Below are 15,217 nucleotides of genomic sequence, written 5' to 3' on the forward strand. Positions count from 1 at the left end.
TGATAGAGAGGACATCTATTACCAGTTAGGGTAAATATATTAAGGATGATTTGCTAAGCGCAACCATGAGTTGTATTCATTACCAGTTACTGGGTAAGAATGATCTGCTCGGGACAAGCCAAATAGGATTTACAACTACCGGTTACTGGGCAGAAGACTAAAGAAAGAGAATATTTGTCACTAGTCACAGTGAACATATCAAGGATAGACTCAAAAGGAAGAATATCTGTCATCAATCAAGATGAACATATCAAGGATAGACATCCGGAAAGAGTAGGAATTACATCTATCAGTTACTGGATAGAATACCGAAAAGAGAATATATGTCACCGGTTAGGATGACCATATCAAGGATAGACTCCAAGGGGAGAAAATAGGAATTATATCTATCAGTTACTGGATAGAAAACCAAAAGATAGAATGTCCGTTACCGGTTAGGATGAACATATCAAGGATATACTCCATAAGGGGGAGCAGGATTTACAACTACCAGTTACTGGGCAGAAGACTGCAAAGAGGAGGAACCCCTCATTGGTTAGGATGAACATATAAATGATTAACCCTCTGGGGAAGGAAATAGGAATTATAACTACCTTTTAGCTGGGTAGAACACCAAAAAGAAAATATTTGTCACCGGTGAAGATGAACATGTCAAGGATAGACTTCATGGGAAAACGTAAAACGAATCCGCTGGGAAAAAAGAGGAAAGTAAATTACTTTTACCAGGTATTGGGCAAAAATAAAGTACTCACACATTAAGAAGAATATTACCATTTATCGGGTAATAGACTCTCGGAGGACCAACAACATCTATCTAGGTAAGATCTAGAAAGAAAGGGTCAATCAAAGACTCAACCTAATGAGGATATAACTCAGGGGGAGTGGTTCCTTCCAGACAATCAAATGGGGAGGAATCTAAAATAATAATCATCCACGAGGAAATAACTCGGTGGGGAATGAGAAAGGTTAAATACTTTCTGCTTAAGGGGATGACACTCTACAATTGAAAGAGGACAGACACACCGAATCTGCACGGGGAAAAAGGATACCACAATAGCAGAGGATCATAGAAATAATGAATCACAAAGTGCAATAATAATGTAATAATGAAATCTATGAATGTGTATGTGTGTGTGTGTGTGTATATATATATATATATATATATATATATATATATACATATATATATATATATACATATATATATATATATATATATATATATATATATATATATATATATATATATATATATATATATATATATATATATATATGATTATGCTGACAAAACAATCACGAAGGATACAAATGTGAATGATATGAAGCATCGATACAACACTCAACAAATGTCAACAGGATGGAGGCATCAACTGGAGAAAGAGATGAATCGTCCACTTCAAAGACTCGACTCGGGTTGGGGAAAGAGAAAAGATATGTTGCGGATCTACATCATCAACTCTACAGGGATTTTTAGGTCAACACTATATCAAATGGGAGACAACCTTGCAGAGGATCAAAAATACTGCTCAAGAACAAGGGGTCAGGCACAAACTCTGCTGACGACCTGAGGGGAGTAACAATTTATCCTGAATCTATGCACACTGCTAAGACAATGCGCCTACAACTCAAGAAAGGCAATTACAAACTCGGCTAGGGAAATCAACAAAACTCGGCTAGGGAAATCAACAAAACTCGGCTGGAGATAATGAATTGCCGCTGGGGAAGAAATAGAGATCACACCAACTGCTTGGGAAAACCAACAATGCTTCGCATTTTTGGGCTCACCTGTTCTCAGACCGCTGATGATATTCCTTAAATAAATCGACTTGCTCTTAAAAAGTATTTGCTTTTATTATTTTAAGAAAAACATGATTTTGATTTATTTTTTTAAATTCAATTTCAAAATGAACATCATAAAATTTAATTCTATTTGGCTGAAAGATAAACAAGAGTAGAAACAATTGGATAAAAGGCTCAACTTTATTTAATAGAATGGTAGTCTGTAAATGACAAGACTTCATAGATCTTTATAAAAGTTGAAAAATGGTAATATACATGCAAAAGGGATACGTTGAATACAATGATCACTAATCCTTCTACCAACTTTGATATTCGATGTGCTATTGGTTTTGGTTCACGATGAATCAGAACCAAATCACGTGCTCAAGAATGTCTTCAAGACTGAAGGTCAACTGAATGCAGTTACTTGCCATAATCCCTAATTTTTGCATAAATTGCCCAAAGGTTACTCAATTTATCGGGATAAATCTTTCTGTTTTATGTCTCTTACTTTTTCCTAGATCAACCTTTCGAGTTTTTAATCCACCGAGACACTCATTTTTGCCTAAGCTGCCCTTTCGAGTATTTCTTAACTGCATCAGCATTCACAGGACGAGTGAACTCTTCACCATCCATAGTTGTAAGAATCAAAGCACCGCCTGAAAAGGCTCTCTTTACAACATATGGGTTGTCATAATTAGGAGTCCATTTTCCCATGGAATCTGGTTTTAAATATAGAATCTTCTTGAGCACAAGGTCACTTTCTTTGAATACGTGAGGTCTGAGCTTCTTATCAAATGCTTCCTTCATTCTCTGTTGGTACAACTGACCATGACACATGGCAGTCAACCTCTTCTCTTCAATCAAATTCAGCTGATCATACCTGGTCTGACACCATTCAACTTCTGTCAACTTGGCTTCCATCAAGACACGCAATAATGAGATCTGAACTTTTACCGGGAGCACATCTTCCATTCCATAAACAAGTGAGAAAGTGGTTGCCCCTATTGAAGTGCGGTCGGATGTACGATACCCGTGCAAAGCAAATGGGAGCACCTCATGCCAGTCTTTGTACGTCACAACCATTTTCTGGATGATCATCTTGATGTTCTTGTTTGCAGCTTCAACAACCCCATTCATTTTAGGTATTTAGGGAGAAGAATTATGATGTGCAATCTTGAAGTCTTTACAAAGAGCTTCCACCATATTATTGTTCAAGTTAGATCCATTATCGGTAATGATCTTACTTGGCACACCATAACGACCTATAATCTGATTCTTCTTGATAAATCTCACAACAACTTGCTTGGTCACATTTGCATACATTGTCGCTTCAACCCACTTTGTGAAGTAGTCAATAGCCACCAGAACGAAACAATGTCCGTTGGAAGCTTTGGGCTTAATCATGCAAATCATATCAATTCCCCACATGGATAAGTTCCATGGAGAGGAACATGAATTTTATTTGTGTATATTTGACACTTGTGGCATTTTTTCACAAACTTGCAACAATCAGATTCCATTGTCAGCCAATAGTAACCTGCTCTCAACATCTTCTTTTCCATAGCATGTCAATTGGAATGAGTACCAAAGGAACATTCATGGACTTCAGTCATCAACTAGTCTGCTTCGTGTCTATCCACGCATCAGAGAAAACCCATATCATAATTTCTCTTGTAAAGAACATCACCATTCAGGTAGAAGTTGCCGGCTAATCTTCTTAAAGTCTTCTTATCTTTCAAAGATGCCCCAGGCGGGTAAATCTTACTTTGGAGGAAATACTTGATATCAAAGTACCACGACTTTTCATCTTTGATCTCTTCAACAACAAACACATGAGCTGACCTATCAAGACGCATCACAATCAGATTAGGAACTTCATTCCAAAATTTCACCAGAATCATTGAAGCCAATGTTGCAAGAGCATCTGCCATCCAGTTTTCATCTCGAGGGATATGATGAAATTCAACCTTTGTAAAGAAAGTTGAAATCTTCCTCGCGTAATCTCTATAGGGGATCAAATGGGGTTGATTCGTCTCCCATTCACCTTTGATCTGATTCACGACCAAAGTCGAATCTCCATGGACATCAAGATACTTGATTCTAAGATTAATGGCCTCTTCAAGCCCCATAATATAAGCTTCATACTCAGCCATATTGTCCGTACACTTGAAAGTCAATCTAGCTGTAAACGGAAAATGAGTGCCTTGAGGAGTAATAATTACTGCCCCAATGCCATTACCATACTGATTAACAGCTCTATCAAATACCATGCCCTAACGGGAACCAGGTTCTGGTCCTTCTTCAAACAATGGTTTATCACAATCTTTCATTTTCAAATACAAGATCTCTTCGTCGGGAAAATCATATTGCACTGACTGGTAGCCTTCAATCGGTTGGTGAGCCAAATGGTCAGCCAAGACACTACCCGTGATAGATTTTTGAGATCGGTATTCAATATCATATTCTGATAATAACATTTTCCAACAGACAATCCTCCCAGTTAAAGCAGGCTTCTTAAAAATATACTTGATTGGATCCATTTTGGATATCAACCAAGTAGTATGATTCAACATATACTGACGTAGACGCTTAGCAACCCAAGCCAATGCGCAACAAGTTTTTTCAAGCATAGAATATTGAGTCTCACTGTCAGTGAATTTCTTAATGAGGTAGTAAATTGCATATTCTTTCTTTCCAGTTTTGTCTTGCTGACCTAGAACAGAACCCATACTCTATTCAAGCACAGTTAAATACATGATCAACGGTCTTCCTTCAATAGGCGGAGACAGAATTGGAGGTTCAAGCATATATTCTTTGATACTGTCAAAAGCTTTTTGGAAATCCTCAGTCCAATTACAAGAGTGATCTTTCCGAAGAAGCTTGAATATAAACGCACATGTGGGAGTCATATGCGAATGAATCTTAAGATATAATTCAAGCGGTCGAGAAAACGTATGACTTGCTTCTCAATTTTGGGCGCAAGCATTTCTTGTATTGCTTTGACCTTGGTGGGATCAACTTCAATACTCTTCTCGCTGACAATAAAGCCCAACAACTTACCAGAACGAACACCAAAAGTACACTTATTGGGATTCAATCGGAGTTTGTACTTCCTCAAACGCTGGAATAGCTTCAACAAATGCTCGACATGTCCTTCTTTATCACTGGATTTAGCAATCATGTCATCAACATAGACTTCAATCTCTTTATGCATCATATCATGAAAAAGAGTGGTCATTGCTCTCTGGTATGTTGCACCAGCATCCTTTAAACCGAAAGGCATCACTCTATAACAGAATATTCCCCAAGGTGTAATGAATGTGGTTTTCCCCATATCTTTGGGTGCCATCTTGATCTGATTATATCCGTAAAATCCGACCATAAATGAAAAGACTTTGAATTTAGTTGTACTGTCTACCAACATATCAATGTGTGGCAGAGGGAAATCATCTTTCAGACTAGCTTTGTTCAAATCTCTATAATCAACATACATACGGACTTTTTCATCCTTCTTAGGAACAAGCACAATATTGGCCACCCACTACGGATATATAGAGGTAACAAGGACACAAACATCGATCTGCTTTTGCACTTCTTCTTTGATCTTCACTGCCATATCAGGACGAGTTTTTCTCAAATTCTGCTTGACTGGCGGGCATTCTGGCTTCAACGCCAATCTATGCTCTACAATCTCAAAATCTAAACCAGGAATGTCTTGATAGGACCAAGCAAACTCATCTGAATACTCTCAAAGAAGATCAATCAACCCCTTCTTATACTTGAGACGCAGTTGAGACCCAATCTTGACTTCCTTCACCTCATCTTCGGAACCCAAGTTGACTAACTCAATCTACTCTTCGAATGGCTGAATGGATTTTTCCTCGTGCTCAAGTAGACGAGTTAATTCATCATATACTTCTTTATCACTTTCTTCCTTAGCCTCAAACACAGGGAATTCAAAGTTTGGAGAAGGAGTAGGATCATTGTATTCCATGGGTTTAGAAACCAACCTGCATAATGATTTGATATTATGATTATAAAGAAGTGAATTGTGACCAAATATTATACAGATGGACAATTTTTATTTATTTATTTATGTTTTTTGTGATTACCATTTTCAGAAAGGAAAAAAGTAAAACTAAAAACATCATAGATGTGGATGAATAGAATTGCGTTTTATTGATGATTAATTTGAAAATGCCTAACAATGTTCACTTCTCCCTTAGGCATAGGAGAAGCATTTTTCTTAAAAAAATGAAAAACAAATTACTTAGAGCGTTGGGCAATAATAGGAACATCAACAGTAACCCAATTGTTGCAAGCCTTTCCATGCGTCACAAAATTGGCACAGTTTTCATCACCCTCGATCACAATAGTTGAGTGTTGTTCATTACCATGGATGAACTCTCAGCTACGGAAACTCGTTTGCATATCTTCAGCTTTAACATGGGACAACCCTCGCTGGAATCCCAAACTGGCTCTATTCTTGTTCTCGGCGACCACTACCATACGACCCCACTGCTCTGAACTGCCATCTTCAATAATCTTCAGAGCGTCTTTGAAAGAGGACATGGGTGCCCCAGTTTTCTTCACTTCAGCAATAGATAGAGCTTGTAACGGAGTTCCAACCTCCTCCTCAGCTTTAACATATGAAAAAGATGACAGGTGACTTACCAATAGCGCTTTCTCTCCACACACAATGACAAGCTTACCATTCTTCACAAATTTCAACTTTTAATGCAGAAAGGATGTCACAGCTCCAGCCTCTTGTATCCATGGCCTTCCCAACAAACATTTATAGGTCGGGTGGATGTCTATTACTTGGAAAGTAATTTGGAAATCACTCAGACTTATCTTCACTAGAATGTCCATTTCTCCTATAACAGTCTTGCGAGAACCATAAAAAGCTTTGACGATCACGCCATTGTACCTCATCGGAGCGCCTTGATATGATAACCTAGACAAATTTGACTTGAGGAGTACGTTAAACGAAGAACCGATATCAACCAATACATTTGACAACGTATCCTCCTTACAGTTCATTGATATGTGTAGTGCCAGATTGTGATTTCTGCCTTCCTCGGGAAGTTCTTCATCATAAAAGCTCAAGTTGTTGCAAGATATAATGTTAGCCATAATGTGGTCAAATTGATCCACTGTTACATCATGCTCTACATAAGCTTGCTCCAACACTTTTTACAATGCTTCTCTGTGCGCTTTAGAATTCATGAGTAGAGATAAAACTAAACTAATTGAAGGAGTTTGGAGCAGATGCTCCACCATATTAAATTCACTTTTCTTGATTAATCTCAATACCTCATCATCATCGTTAGGCTTCAATTTTCTGAACTCGCCAGACTGACACATTGGAACACTAACTGGATTTGCTGCAGGTACATCAACCTTCTTACCAACAAACACATCTTCTATCCCTTCTTTTGGAAAGACAGGTCCAAAAACATGACCGCTACGGGTCACCTTTGCTATATCAGCAATATTTACAACAAAATTTGTAGTAGGCAATGGAACCTCTTGACCATTCTCCAATATAGTAGCATTATACTGATACGGAACAACTCTATCAGATGCATATGGGACGGGGTCCTCTAACCATATTACTAACGGCGATACCGATTTGTTGACGTTGTTACTGCTGCTGTTGTCGAACTGAATCACTACCCGCTCCGGGGTCTTAAACACTGGAACAATAACATTTACATCGTCACTCAAGTGACGGGACTAGAAAATCTGAATCATCCCTTCACCCATCAGCCTTTGAATATCTCTTTTGACGATGACGCACCCTCGAGGGTTTACACTACAAACCACACAACCATCATGGTCATGCTCACAATCACTAACCAAATAGATGTCTCTATGAATTGCAACCAAAGATTGTCGGATATGGCGAACATCATAAACCTTATATTCTCCTGGACAACCATCTACCATGTTAATAGAGGAATTACCATGAGCAGGCAACATGTTAGCTTTCACATTCGGTGCGCGGTCCTCAAAGGACACCATCACACTTTTTACTAGCTTCTGGACCTCATACTTCAATGGGTAACAATTTTCAATATCGTGGCTAGGAGCTCCTTGATGAAAGGCATAACAGAGTTCTGGCTTATACCACCATGGAAGTGGTTCTAGAATTTGCGGTGGATTTCTTGGCTGAAGTAGGTTCTTGAGAACCAAAGACGAATAGATCTCGGTGTACGTCATAGGAATAAGGTCAAAAGAGACCTTCTTCCTCTCGAAATTTTGTTGTTTTTGTTGTTGATTATTGGCGTTGTAGTTGTTTGTTCTTTGTTGTGGTTGTTATTGATATTGTTGTTGAACTGGCATTGATTGATTATTTAAAAATACTGGAATAACTGATGAAACTTGATGATGATACTGACATGGTTGCAGATTTCTTCTGACATGAGGCCTCCTCTGCCTCCCCACTGATACTGCATTGGTTTCACCTTCCTTCTTTCTGGCGAAACTGCTCCCATACTTCTTGCATGACGACACCGCTTCCTTAGACAAACGTCCCTCTCGGACTCCTTCTTCTAACCTCATCCCCATGTTTACCATTTCAGTCAAATCACTAGGGGCACTAGCAATCATTCGTTCGTGATAAAACAAACTCCGGGTCTTGAGGAAAATCTTCGTCATCTCCTTTTCTTCCAACGGAGGATTTATCTGAGCAGTAAGCTCTCTCTACCTCTGGGCATACTCTTTGAATGTCTCTTTGTCCTTCTGAGACATAGACCGTGTCAGTGTTAAGGACCTCCATGACACTGGTCGTGTCCTTCCTCTTTCCAACTTGTTCACGCAGGGGCTGACACGGGCCGTGTCAGGCCCCTGGAAAACACCTTTCTCTAACCACATGCTGATACGGGCCGTGTCAGCTGACATGGGCACCCGTGTCAGGTGACATGGGCACCCGTGTCAGGCCCCTGATTTTTCTTTTTCTTTCACTGTTTTCTCATGATTGTGTCAGGTTTCTGCTTCTGATTTTTCCAAAGACTTTTGGCACACGAACTTTTGGCTCCTCTAGCAAACATTGTTCTAACCTGCAACTGAATAACACACAACAAAACAAAGGAAATAATTAGACACAAAAGCATGGGTTGCCTCCCACGTAGCGCTTCGTTTAACGTCCCATGGCTCGACGGTTGTTCATCTTATCAGACAAGATGAACAACATCAATTTGACCAACTTCTTGCTTCACATTGTAAGGCTTCAATCTTTGTCCATTCACTTTAAAAATGTCCCCATTGGATGGATTTTTTATTTCGATTTCTCCATGAGGATATACCTTGTGTACCATAAACGGACCCGACCATTTCGATCTCAGTTTTCCCGAGAACAACCTTATCCTTGAATTAAACAATAATACCATTTGTCCTTCCCAAAATTCCTTCTTTTGGATCCTTCTATCATGCCATTTCTTTGTTTGATCTTTGTAGATCTTGGCATTTTCATATGCCCGGTTCCTAAATTCTTCTAACTCATGGAGTTGAAGTATTCGGGATTCTCCTGCTTTCGAAAGATCCAAATTAAGGAGTTTTGAAACCCACAAAGCTTTGTGTTCAAGTTCTAAGGGTAAGTGACATGCCTTACCATATACCAATTGATAAGGGGACATACCAATCAGTGTTTTGAAAGCAGTTCGGTATGCCCAAAACGCATCATCAAGCTTACTTGCCCAATCTTTCCGTGATGAGTTGACCGTCTTCTCCAGAATTTGTTTCAGCTGTCTATTCGACACTTCAACTTGACCACTTGTTTGAGGATGGTACGGAGTGGCTATACGATGTTTTAAATTATACTTCAAGAGTAGCTTCTCCATTAGGTGATTTAAGAAATGAGTTCCTTCATCACTTATTAGAGCTCTTGGCACTCCAAACCTAACAAATATATTTTCCTTAAGAAACTTGACTACCACTTTTGTATCATTCGTTGGTAGAGCGACTTCTTCTACCCACTTGGATACCTAATCCACCACCACCAAAATGTAATTCTTTCCAAATGAAGGTGGAAATGGTCCCATAAAGTCGATACCCCAAACATCGAAGAGTTTAACTTCCAACATGGGGTTTTGCGGCATCTGAATTCTTTTCGAGATGTTTCCCATCCTTTGACACTTATCACACTCTTTAATTACTTGTTGACCATCTTTGAAAAGTGTAGGCCAGTATAAGCCTGACTGGAGGACTTTGGCTGCGGTTCTATCACCACTAAAATGTCCACCATAGTCAGAGTCATGGCATGCTTTCAGGATATCTCTCTGTTCTTCTTCGAGAATACATCTTCTGACCAACCCGTCTACTCCTTTCTTGTACAAGAATGGGTCATCCCACAAGTAAAACCTGCAATTATGCACAAACTTTTTCTTTTTGTTAAAGTCAAATTCGCTAGGGATCAACCCGCCTACTAGATAGTTCGTGTAGTCTGCGAACTATGGCATTCCAATAACAGCAAGGATGTGTTCGTCAGCAAACTCATCCTTTATTGGACGCTTTTTCTCATTCTCCTCTATAGGGGACATCCGAGAGAGATGATCTGACACAGTACTTTCACACCCTCTTTTGTCACGAATTTCCACATCGAACTCTTGGAGGAGTAGGATCCATCTCAACAGTCTTAGCTTAGAGTCCTGCTTAGCAAATAAATACTTCAAAGCAGCATGGTCAGTATAAATAATGACTCTAGAATCCAAAAGATATTGCCTGAATTTATCGAAGGCATAAACCACCGCTAGCAACTCCTTCTCGGTAGTCGCATAGTTCATCTGTACAGGGTTCAAAACATGACTAGCATAATATATGACATGCAACAGTTTATCTCTACGTTGCCCAAGAACTGCTCCCATGCAATGTCACTCGCATCACACATGATCTCAAAAGGTAGAGACCAATCTAGGGCAATGTTAATTGGTGCCGTCACCAATTTATTTTTTATAGTTTCAAATGCAACGACACACTCTTTATCAAAAATGAAAACCTTGTCCTTAACCAACAGGGTAGTTAAAGGTTTAGCTATCTTAGAAAAGTCTCTTATGAACCTGCGGTAGAAACCCGCATGCCTTAAGAAACTTCTTATAGCTTTTTCGTTCATTGGAGGGGGTAGCTTTTCTATTACCTCGATCTTGGCTTGGTCCACTTCTAGTCCTTTGTGAGAAATTTTATGACCCAAGACTATGCCCTCTCGCACCATGAAGTGGCACTTCTCCCAGTTGAGAATCAAGTTAGTCTGTTGGTATCTTTCTAAAACAAGGGAAATGTTAGTTAAACAATTATCAAAAGAGAAACCAAGTACCGAGAAGTCATCCATGAAGACCTCCATATGCTTTTCGAGCATGTCCGCAAAAATGGAAGTCATGCATCTTTGAAATGTGGCTGGTGCATTACATAACCCGAACGACATTCTTCTGTAAGCAAAAATACCATAGGGGCAAGTAAAAGTTGTCTTCTCTTGATCTTCTGGTGCAACCGCTATCTGATTATATCCAGAGTATCCATCAAGGAAACAATAGTACTTATGACCAGCCAACCTTTCCAACATCTGATCGATGAATGGTAAAGGAAAGTGATCCTTTCTTGTCGCCAAATTCAACCTTCTGTAATCGATGCAAACACGCCACCCCGTGACCTTCCTTGTAGGGAGCAACTCATTTTTTTCATTCTTTATCACGGTAGTTCCTCCTTTCTTTGGAACCACATGAACAGGACTCACCCAAGAGCTATCGGATGTGGGATAAATTAACCTAACATCTAATAGTTTAACAACCTCTTTCCTAACCACTTCCTTCATTGCGGGATTTAGTCTTCTTTGGGGTTACACCACTGGTTTGTGACCACCCTCCGTGAGAATTTTATGCATACATACCTTAGGGCTAATCCCCTTTAAGTCTTCTATCACCCATCCCATTGCACTTTTGTGCTTCTTCAGAACCTCGACGAGCTTGCCTTCTTGGGAAACTTCTAGATTAGAGCTTATAATTGTCGGGCATCTCCTTTCAGAATCTAGAAAAACATACTTGAGATTTTCAGGCAATTGTTTCAGCTCAGCCACTTTCTTGGTCTCATCTTTCTTTTCCTCAAACTGGGGTTCCCTCAAGTTTTCCCATCGGAGTGATCGGGATCCCTTAAAGGGTGGTTGTGTTGCCATCATAGTTAACACTTCCCTCTCCTTTTCATCAGCTTCTTGAGTGTCTTCAGAAATTGATAGACTTAGATCTCTCTCCAAGGGCAATTATGGTGGCCACATCATATTTCTATCTCATGGTGTTACGCACATCAATTTTCAACTCTTCATCGTAAACTTTTAGAGTCATGGTGTCCTCTTCTATATCTATCAAAAATCTTCCAGTCTCCAAAAATGGTCTACCAAGGATGAGTGGTGTCTCTTCATCTTCCGGCATTTCTAAGATGACAAAATCCACCGAAAATACAAACTTATCAATCTTCACAAGAACATCTTCCACCACTCCATACGGTCTCTTCACAGAGTGGTCAGCAAATTGAAGTGTCATTCTGGTATCTTGCACTTTTCAAATCCCCAACCTCTTATAAATGGATAACGGCATGAGACTCACACTAGCCCCCAAGTCTATGAGGGCCTTTTTTAAAGATCTATCCCCAATGGTGCAAGGGATAGTTACCGAGCCTCGATCTTTCTTCTTCACCAGAATCTTCATACCCTACAAAATTGCACTACAAGTTTCGGTTAGTACAATAGGGTCAGTGTCGGTACTTCCCATTTTTGAAATAATATCCTTCATAAATTTGGCATAAGAGGGCATTTGTTCAAGTGCCTCCAAGAACGGAATGTTAATCTCAAGCTTTTTGAACATCTCCAAGAATTTCTCGAAGTTCTTCTCATGTAGCTCTTTATTCTTATTTCTTGTGGGGAAAGGGAGTTTGACAATCGGCTTTGATTCACTAACTTTTTCTTTAACCATCAGTTTAGGCACTACCACTTCTTCACTCACAACCTCATTTTCTTTTATTTCCAACTCAAATTTAAGCAATTGGTGTTCTTGGTCATCATCTTTCTCGGGGACTTCTTTCATTTTACCACTCCTTGTGGTTACAACACTCACATTATTATCCTCTCGTGGGTTTGTAACTATAGTACTCGGTAATGCACCTGGTGTTTGAGAACCCGCGAGTTGTTGAGAAATCTGACTCATTTGCACTTCCAGATTCTTTATTGAAGCACTAGTGTTTCTCAGATTACTTCTAGTCTCCTCTTGAAATTGTGAACTTTGAGCCGCCATTTTTTCAATGGCAATTTCCCAATCTGTTTTTCTTGGAACCTGTTGTTGAAATTGTTGTTGAAATTGTTGTTGGGATTGGTGAAACTGCTGCTGGTAGGGTTGTTGTTGTTATGGTCGATACTGTTGTTGCGGTTGACTTTGATATTGATTGGGCGCTTGCTTCTGAGCATTTCCTTGCTGGTCCTTCCAGGAAAAATTTGGATGATTTTTCCCTCCAGGATTATAAGTATTGGAGTAAGGGTTGTTCTGCTTCAGAAAATTAATCTCTTCTACCTGTTGTGCAGTTGCCACACAATGCATGGAGAAGTGTGGTCCCCCATAAATTTCATAACTAACTGCTTGAATAGGTTGAACTGGTTGAACTTGTGCCACCGTTTGAGTGTCAAGAGCCATTTTCTTGATTCTTCTCTCTACTTTAGCTGTTATTTGATCTTCCATCTTCACAACTTGATTTTCTAGCTTGAGATCAATGATACCTTCAGGTTGACTTACACTGCGGTCATAGAGCTCTAGATGCTCATTTGCTGCAACGGATTCAATGATTTTCTTTATTCCAGTGGCTGTTGTAAAATTTGTTGAGCCACCGATAGCTGTGTCTGAGTTGCTTAGTCTTCATTCTAAGGCCAGTCACAAAATTTTGCATCTGTTCAGTTGCATCTATGTTATGAGTAGGACATGCAACCAACAATCGCTTGAACCTCTTGTAAGCGTCTCCGAGTGACTCTCCTTCCTTCTGTTTGAAATTAATAATATCATATCTCTTACGGATATACACAGAAGCAGGGAAGTACTCATTCAAAAATGTTGTATCCATTTGTTGACAAGCTGTAATGCTTCCCGCGGGTAAAGAGTAAAACCACTCTTCGGCATCTTCCGCTAGTGTAAACGGAAACATCACCAACTTTTTAGCTTCCTCTGAGTGTCCCTCAATTTTCAACGATGTCGTCATGGTCAGAAATCTTTGTAAATGCTTGTTGGCATCTTCATTGATTTTTCCGGAGAACGGTCTCCTTTTGAGTTGACGAATCGTTGAAGGGTGTAGCTAAAAATGATCACCATTTACCGGTTGGTTCACAATTGTTAACCTTCCAGTATGAGCATTTGCACCTCCATAGTCACCCAGAAGTCTTTCCACGGGAGGTGAAGCTTCAGCCATTGGTTCAGAAACGGTTTCAGAGTCTTCCGAATGAACTGAAACAACTTCTTCTTTTTCAGACTCAGAAACAATGTGGGTTGCTTCTGAAAGTTCCAGCCTAGCTTTTCATCATCTTGCACGCAATAGTCTTTCTGGTTCTTCGTCAAAAAGAAATTCAGCTGAGGCCTTACCTTTCATACACAGATTAGACAATTATTAGAATTTATAAAAATAAATAATAGTACAGAGAAATAAAATTTTGGTCGCAGAGCAACAAAATTTCAAGTGAATTATTATTCAACCTATACTTTGGCATTCCCCGGCAACGACACCAAAAACTTGATCAGTAAAATAGCAAGTGTACTATTTGCACCGATGTAGTAATAAAATGGGAATCCTCCCTAGTATCGGTCTCAAGGACTGCGTAATAAGTACAAATCTTTACAACAATTCCATTGAAGAAAAGATCATAGGGGGTTTGATGATTGTTTTCAAAATGATAAGAACGAGAATAAATTATATAAAGCGTATAAAAAGCTGTTAAACGATATGAAAAAACCTGCTAAGGAAAGATGTGTGAATTGCTTTGTACTACACTCCTTCCATATTATATAATATCTACGTTGTAATTATTCAAAACCGATTCTCAAGAATTGTATTCTCTAATCCCTTAGCCGAAAATCATTAACAATCAATTTCAATCCTAATTCCTTAGTTATTCAAAATGACGTTACAAAATATGCAATTGATCAAGAATTAAAGGCTACTACAGTTTGATCCTTATTCCTAAGTGATTAAACCGAAGTATTATTACACAACAAGCGATAAGGTGGTTTGTCCGACCTAAACCTTAACCAGAGATAAAAATTTCATTTGTCTGATAAAATAAAGCATTAAGAACGCTGTATAATAATTTGAATTAAGAAAACGTCGATGATCATAAAAACATAGAAAAAGTGTTCATACAGTAGCAATTCAGGGACACCCCCCTAGCATTGGGGGGTTTAGCTTCTTATAATAT

The 15,217-nt window shown here is 39.1% G+C and overlaps 1 protein-coding gene across 1 annotated transcript; it reads right to left on the reverse strand.

Annotated features, from left to right (window-relative positions):
- Positions 1 to 12,482: 12,482 nt before the first annotated feature.
- LOC127137696 (uncharacterized) lies at positions 12,483 to 13,061 on the reverse strand. The gene has a single exon (XM_051064129.1). It carries the CDS (start codon positions 13,059 to 13,061, stop codon positions 12,483 to 12,485), a length of 579 nt encoding a protein of 192 aa, XP_050920086.1.
- Positions 13,062 to 15,217: the final 2,156 nt, after the last annotated feature.

The sequence above is a fragment of the Lathyrus oleraceus genome, chromosome 4 (genome assembly GCF_024323335.1).
Source record: "Lathyrus oleraceus cultivar Zhongwan6 chromosome 4, CAAS_Psat_ZW6_1.0, whole genome shotgun sequence".
Classification (NCBI taxonomy): Eukaryota; Viridiplantae; Streptophyta; class Magnoliopsida; order Fabales; family Fabaceae; genus Lathyrus; species Lathyrus oleraceus.